Here is an 8,094-nt window from a genome sequence, read left to right on the forward strand (position 1 = left end):
ATCTTCTAATGTGTTTTATTTTTTAAAAAGATTTTGTTGGAATCTATTTTATTAGTCAATGAACAAAAGATTGCTTCACATGTTAATTTTATGAGACGGAACTCCAACTCGACTCGATTCATTAACATAATATTACTTTTACATATAAATATGAACTGAGTTAACCCGACTCATTGATATAAATTTGTGATACCCTTACTCTTACTCAATTGGTTCATTCAATCTTTGCTCATAATTTATAAAGGTAATATTTTTCTTCTCGTCGGTAAATTGTATAGCAGAAAAATTCTATGATTAAGTGATTGTTATATTTGTCATCGTTTATTGATTTCTAAATCACATTTTTTATTTGATCGAGTGAACGTAAAATTTCCAGCGGATGATGTAAATCTGAAGGATCATTCGACATAAAGATTTAATAATCTTTTTCAAATAAGAAGGAATTTTGAGAATAGAAAATAGAGTGATATAAATTTCAAGAATTAGCACAAAATAAAATGAAAAGCATATTCTTGAGGTGAATCTCCTTAGCCGATCACGCACGCACGTAACATAGTTACCTAGTATACACCCTCTACGGCACGGCTTCCCTGATCAGTTTTCAACCCCCACGAACCTCTATATCAGCTCCGTGATTTCTTGAAAAAGATACGCTAGATGTCTGTTATAAAATTGAAGAACGATTGGTGAGTTCATTTTAATGGGTGCTTCCCCATTTTCTCTGATTTTGTTATTTTCGTGTTTAGGTATGTGTGGAGATGGTTTTTTTTGCGTCGAATTTTGTGGTTTGAGTTTGTTTTTTCGTTGTACTCTCAGGTTTCGTGATGATTGTGCGTCCGGACCGTTAAATTTTTTAGGGGTTTTTTTTGTTTTATTTCTTTATGATTTTTGTCATGGAATTTATAGAATGATTTACAATTCTCAGCAGATCTCACGGAACGGGTGGTTCCTTGTTTACTTGTTTATCCTTTTAATCCATCTACTGTTGTTATGAATTGCACTATGTGAATTTTGCAAAGAATCGTACTCGCGGTTGACTCTGTGTTTATGCAAATCCAAAGGTTGTGGCAGCTGAAGAGTTGACTTATGCACGACTAACTGCCTAACTGAATACTATGTTCGGTTGAGACTGCGATCAGTGATTTGCAAATGGGTTGTTTGGTATTTCTTCTCAAGCTAAGATATTGGAATACTGGTTGTGTTGTCTGATGTGCTCAGTTATCGTATGACCTTAGCATCTTAGTCTGTTTTGAATATTGGCGCTGATGTTACGACACAATAGGAGGAAAATGGCATTATTCTAATACTTTTAAGGCTGATGATAATCTTAGGTTTGTATGATGAAACTTAAAACGTAAACTATGAATTTGGCTCTCTATTAATTTAAGAAGCTAGTAGTTGTAGATTAAACCTTAACATATTCTTCATTTTCTTGAAACTAGCATCTAGTTCTGATAGATGGTTTCTTCCCCTTTGTAAGTGGTTATCCCACTTATCCACTCTCATGCTCAATGATGAGAGTAGAGTAAAAGAATGAAATGTAGAACTCATGTACACAAATTTCTTATGTTTGTTCTTTCTGTGCCTTTTGCGTTTGGAGTTCTTATTTGTTTATGGATCTCTAACTTATATTGTTTGACTTTAGATGAGGAGCTGGGCATCAAGCATAAGTTTAAAGTGTCTGGTGTCTTAAAGATATTCATAATTCATAAGCGGGTGTTCAGTTGAATTGACGACCAAGCTATGTCTACAAGAATCGAAGATGGTTGAATAGCTATATGTGGCCTGGACATGTTCTCTTGGCTGGATATGAGTATACTGAAGTAAAGAGAACATCCGATTCTACCTTTTTCTTTTGGTGGTACAACGCTTGGTGGCATAAATAGGCTGAAAAATGAGTTTAGGAGTTAAGCCTATTCTTTCTCTTTTTCTCTTTATAGCTGTATTAAGTTATAGCGTAATAGCAGAAAACGAGAAGGGAACTTCAGAAACATTAGTAACTGCTCCACGAAGGAATGCAGGGGTTGGTGTGATAGATGGCTCGGGCGCAGAGCACATTTTTAATGTTGATAGCACTGGTAGAGAAAGAGGTGAACGGTGGCAGGGTGGGAATAAAGTTTCAGTGTCAACAGTTGCATTTTTAACGCTGGCAATGGCTGCTGCTACTGGTTTAGGTGCTGTTCCATTTTTCTTCGTGGAACTTGATTCTCAGTGGGCTGGAATATGCAATGGAATGGCTGCAGGAGTAATGTTGGCTGCTAGCTTTGACCTAATACAGGAAGGGCAGGACCATGGAAGTGGCAGTTGGGTTGTTCTTGGCATTTTAGCTGGTGGCATTTTTATATGGCTTTGCAAGAAGGTTCCAGCTCTTAGACCTATAATAATTTTTCCTTTTGAGACGTGGTTTACCAGTAGTTCAATCCAAGGCAACTATACTAGTGCAATTTTTTAGCAGCTGATGTCATTCTTTGGGGTCATCCCCTAAAGCTAGATTGTCTTTTATTTGTGTATTTTGCATGTGAATAAGGTGTGCATACAGATGTCCATTTTGTGCCTCTGTGTTACACTGTTACTGATAATATGTCCATCTGGCGATCTTCAACTGTTCTTGACTTCAAGTAGTTACAATATCCAATTTTTATTCATATAGTTCATCTATTGACAGAAGTGTATAATATTGTTGGAACAGTATACAGTCATCATCTCGTACTTTTGTTTCAACTGTTGGTTGATAAGATTGAAGGATTGAAATCTTTTATTTTTTACATTTGTTATGGGAGTTCATTGCGTTATATGCAATTGTAAACTAAAGGCTTTCTTCATGTAGTTTTTTTGTATTAAGCGTAAATATCAATCGCCACTAGCCTTGAACTACCCCTTCCTTTAAATTGTCATCTGGAATATGATCCCGATAATTCATTTGTCAGTGCACTTTAGTGTTTAATTTACTTTTCTCCTATACCCAGTTTCTTGAGCAATATGGTGAAGTAAGCATGCTGGACATAAAAGGAGCAGAAGCTACTAAAGTCATTCTAGTTGTTGGTATCATGACTCTTCATTCTTTTGGGGAGGGCTCTGGTGTTGGAGTATCCTTCGCTGGCTCCAAGGGTTTATCCCAGGGGATATTGGTGACGTTGGCCATTGCGGTGCACAACATACCTGAGGGGTTGGCTGTCAGTATGGTGCTTGCATCGAGAGGTGTGTCTCCACAGAATGCCATGTTATGGAGTGTGATTACGTCACTACCACAGGTAATTTATTTTGACTAGATGAGACTTATAAAATTGTGAAATGGCAAATAGGTTTTTTTCCGAATACCCAATATGGGGCCGAGGCTAACTGTGCAACATGTCCTCTAAGATGATTTTTTTGCATGGAAGGAATCCAGAGCAGTATAAACAGATCTTTGTGGCTTGTACTATCACCTTAAAATATTCAAATGTTGCAACGAATTGTTAGTAAACATGTCAAAACGGGTTAGCTGGGGGGCCTGGCCCGGCGGGCGTATCCCATTTTGACATCTATAATTATAAGAACCTAGAGTATTATTATGGATATATGCTGTATAATCAGTATTCAGTTGAGTTGATTTTTTGGCATGATCTGTGTATGTGATATATACTATATAATCCGGATTCAGTTGAGTAGATGTTTGAACTTGATGTGCTTGTGGGTGTGTATATATACATTGTGTCTCCATGATTACTCCGTTGAAATTTTACGCCTAGTTGTATAATTAGAAGCATTATGGTACAATCGAGACATGTGAATACAGCATGTCAGTCTGTAAGTGGATGCTATAAATTTGGGAATATGCACAATGTGCCACCTCATGAGTGGATTTCTTTGTCTACTTTTTATTAGATTCATGATACTGGGTTTGAACTTTTTTGGTGTTCCAATGTCCACTTAAGTATTCACTATTCCAAGTGAAACACCTAACCTGTTAGGTAAGGTCATTGAGAATCCTTAGTCATTGAAAATTTTCAGGTGATAATGGACCTTTGTTGATAAAGAATCTAAAATGTACTTTTTGTTAAATTGTCATCTCTGTGTGTGGAATAGTGAATGGCTTTGCTGCTGAAACCAGAGGAAGTAAATTCCATTTTTTGTCATCCATTTTCATTGCCTCTGTAAAACAGTTATTAATTGCCTGATATGAACCAGTGATATTCCTGGCTAGAAAAGCAAATGATATGGATATTTTGGTACAGTGGAATGTTTTTGAGGGACACGTGTGAAGTTTTTACTTCTTGCATTTGTTTTATTTCTTTTGTTGGGTATTAATATGATAAATTGCATCGTGTGATCTCTTGATTCAGCCTCTTGTTGCGGTTCCATCATTTATTTGTGCTGATGCATTCAATAAGTTCCTGCCATTTGCTACCGGATTTGCTGCTGGGTGTATGATTTGGATGGTTATCACTGAGGTTCTTCCAGAGGGATTCAAGGTAAACTTATTCGTTTTCATTTGCAGGGAACTGTGACAGTCTCTTTGTGCCTAAATAATGAAGCTAAATTTTCATACTTGATATGAGGTTAACATTTAGGAACAAAAAATTTTCTCTGTGCCCAATATGTTTTTCGACATTGCGTCCTGTGTAAGTATGTAGTTTGAGAATCCTAAACTTTTTTGTTGTATATTTTTTTCCAATTAGGCTTTGGAGCTCTTGAATTGAGTAAATGTAGATGTGCCTACCTATCAGGGATGAATTAGGCGGGGTAGAATTTTGGGTAGTTCATGTAAAAAAATATTTTGTATCACTTTGATGACCTGATTTCTAATGGGATCTTTTGTATTTCTATCCTATGTACGGGCGGCTAAAGCCTGATACCGGATTTTTTCCCCCTTGTTTAGCTTTGTTGGGAGTCTCATTGCTGGAGAGAGTTTTATCGACTCTTTTGTACGGTTTGGTGGTTTATTATCAAAATGTTGTTTTATATATATGTATATGATATATGTTTTTACGTCCGATATCTAACAAAGTAACAAATATAAGTATTACAGTATCTTCAACTTATCGAATCTAAAAGTGTCTCATATTTTTAATAAATGCTTGAAAGATATAGTTTATAACAACAATTCCATGAAATACAGTTGGATACAACATTAAGATCAAGAAAAAAATGAAGACTTAAATTAAGTAATTCTTGTAGAATATATCTACATAAAAGAAGTAAACGGATTCTCGATTCATATTTATTACAATGTCATTATCCTTCTAAATCAGTCTTAAAGGTTCGTCTGACAAATGGATTCAAAGTATATGTGTTTTGAAAATTTAATCTTGTAGAGTTCAAATTTTGCTAGTGTATTAATCCTTTTCTTTCTGATTAAAATGATCTTCCTGTATATGAAAAGCACAACTTTGTACTTCGTTTTTTTTTTCCTTCTTTTTTGTGGTACACTAGCAAAAATATATTCCTTTTAGTCTTAGCCCCTAAATCCTAATGAATTACTGGTCAACTTATTATGTTTTGCCTAATGTCTTTATTTTTAAAGAATGACCAACTCTAATAAACTAGATACAGTGCATTAGTCCAGGCCAAAGAAAGAGGAAGAAAAGAAATGTCAAACATTCTGGATAGCCCACAGTTTTAAAGTGAACTGTTTACTTTCTGGTTTCACAGTTTATATAATTTTGAAGTTGGTGTAGTGGATACGAGATAACGATTGTGAATATACAAATAGTTTAATAGTTTTTCAATGATGCACCAGAGGGAGATATTTCAACTCTTGTATTTGTAGTCAGTCTTTGTATAACAAAATAATGTCAGTATTTTAGTTAGATCTTGGACTGCACCAGTGGACAAGCGTTATATGGCCAACCGTCAGGCCTAGTGGTAAAATAGCGGTTTTCCAAAGAGCTATTTTGGCAAGACATGCTTGGTGAATGTATAACACCAGGTTTCTCCGAATGAGGAAAATGGATTGAGAATCACAGATTTGACATTCAGTGAGTTGAGGAAATTAAGCTGGTTAACTATTATGGTTCCCTCATTTGGGGGAAAATGAAAAAAGAGGCAGAAAGAAAGAAGAAAGAAAAAGCTGTATTATTCAACCTCCCAACATACTTGTCGTCAAATGATCAAATTCAACCTCTAGGGAAATTAACTTTCGGGTTATCCCTTTTACAAATAGCAGGAGGAGAAAAAAGGAAACTGGGCTTTATCCTTTGGTTGTGAATATTTCTATCTATCAAGTTGATTTTGTTTAGATCACGAGCGATTTGTATTTGGACTGTGATAGTGTGATTGATGATTTTCTTGTCTTTTTGGATTGCAGGAAACTTCCCCATCTCATGTTGCGTCAGCTGCTACACTTTCCATTGCATTTATGGAAGCTCTGAGTGTTGTGTTTGATCATTTCAGCCATAATTACAAGTAATATTTCTCTCCCTGTGTATGTACAAGCTTTTTTTTATTATTATTGGGAGTGGCTGAGAAATACAATTTTTATGGTAGAAGCCTATTAGAATTAGACTAGAGTGACTTTACCTTTCGTTGGCAACCATTAAATTTCAAGCTGTTTTCTGCATTTTCCTCTGTAAACACTTGTAATATGACATAGTTACTGTTCACATCGATCTTCCTCGAAAACAGGTTTATGAATCCTCCTTTGTAACCAAATCTTTACTTTGCAGCCCCGAGGATGCTTCTGGTCTTTTAGTTTCGGTACTTTTTGGTCTGGGACCCTTGCTTGGTGGCATAGCCCTTGTTGCATTTGCTCTTTCTTTCCATCTTCAGCATGCCGTCCTCACTGGTGTGGCCTCCGGCATCGCCTTTGTCCTTGGTGCTTGGCGACCCCTTCAACTACTCCTATCTTCAAAAATGGGCCTTTTTCCACTATTCTTTCTTCTCGCAGCAGGATCTATGTTTGCCCACGTGTTTATATCTAGTGCCATGAAGCTTGGAAGTCGCAAAAAGACATCAGCAAATACGTTAACTGATATCACTGGTTGTTCGATTAGCGCACCCACACTTCAATCAATCGTGTCTTGTTTGGCGATAGCCCTCCATGCTCTTGCTGAGGGGTTGGCATTGGGAGTGGCTGCACCCAAAGCTTATGGACTCGGAAGGCACATGGTTCTTCCTGTGTCCCTCCATGGATTTCCTCGTGGTGCAGCAGTCGCTAGCTGCATTTTTGGGGCAACTGACAGTTGGCATGGATCCCTTTCATCAGCTGCACTTATCGGATTCGTGGGCCCATTATCCGCCATAGTAGCAATACTTGCTGGAATCGACTATAAGGGTCTGGATCATGTTATGGTATTCGCGTGTGGGGCACTTTACCCCTGTTTTTGGAGCATTGTTCAGAGAGCGCTTAAGTTGAATAGACGAAAGAGCATTTTTGGTCTCGTTATTGGTATATTCTTTGCAAGTTTGTGCCTAACATGCACAAAATTAGTATGTTTGCATACGCCTTACTGCAATTCTGCGCCGGAAGCAGTTAGGTGACAATGGCAGAATCTTGGATATGTGTGTATTCTAATGGTTATACATACTGTGGACGAAAAAGCTGCAGTTACTTTTCATTATAATTCTATATGAGAATGGGGATGGTTCTTCTTAATGGCCTTGTGGTCGATGTGTTGTCGTTGAGCTATCAAACTTAAATTCCTACTGTCTTTACAAAATCATTGTCATAGTAAGCACTATCGAATCCAATGAAAAGGAAGATTTATTTTTCCAAGGAAAAACGTAAAAAAGAGATTTTTTGGATAAGAGGTGCTTGAAATACTAAAATTAGAATGAAAGAGAAAATTCAGTCTTATTGAGTTTTGATTTAAGATTTTCTACTATTCAATTGTATGTAATTGGCTAACAAATTGTTTATTCATGTCGTTCCAAATAATTAATCTTGTACTTATAAGGATAGCCGTCAAAATTCTTGTGTTCTCCTAATTTAATTTACCAAAACAACATCAAGTCAAAATTTATCGGTAATCAACTGAACACAATAGTGTTTCGTATTAATTAAATATAACATTTTCGTTCTATGAAAAATAGTTAATCTTGAAAATCTAACAATCGATATAGGTGCAATTGATAAATACAATTTCGTTGATTTATTTAGATTATGTTATGATAGCA

General features: G+C 36.2%; 1 protein-coding gene across 6 annotated transcripts; it reads left to right on the forward strand.

Moving 5' to 3' along the window:
• Positions 1-458: 458 nt before the first annotated feature.
• LOC140987618 (putative zinc transporter At3g08650) lies at positions 459-7,573 on the forward strand. 6 transcript variants are annotated; one of them, XM_073456191.1, is made up of 6 exons: positions 459-746; positions 1,646-2,359; positions 2,967-3,251; positions 4,323-4,451; positions 6,287-6,384; positions 6,645-7,573. In XM_073456191.1, the coding sequence occupies exons 2-6, from the start codon at positions 1,895-1,897 to the stop codon at positions 7,456-7,458; spliced, it is 1,791 nt and encodes a 596-aa protein (XP_073312292.1). In that variant the 5' UTR covers positions 459-746; positions 1,646-1,894; the 3' UTR covers positions 7,459-7,573. The 6 variants fall into 6 exon arrangements, with proteins under 6 accessions (XP_073312292.1, XP_073312291.1, XP_073312296.1 ...); XM_073456190.1 differs by having other exon boundaries at positions 459-686; XM_073456195.1 differs by having other exon boundaries at positions 459-686; positions 1,651-2,359.
• Positions 7,574-8,094: the final 521 nt, after the last annotated feature.

The sequence above is a fragment of the Primulina huaijiensis genome, chromosome 11, assembly GCF_012295235.1.
Source record: "Primulina huaijiensis isolate GDHJ02 chromosome 11, ASM1229523v2, whole genome shotgun sequence".
Classification (NCBI taxonomy): domain Eukaryota; kingdom Viridiplantae; phylum Streptophyta; class Magnoliopsida; order Lamiales; family Gesneriaceae; genus Primulina; species Primulina huaijiensis.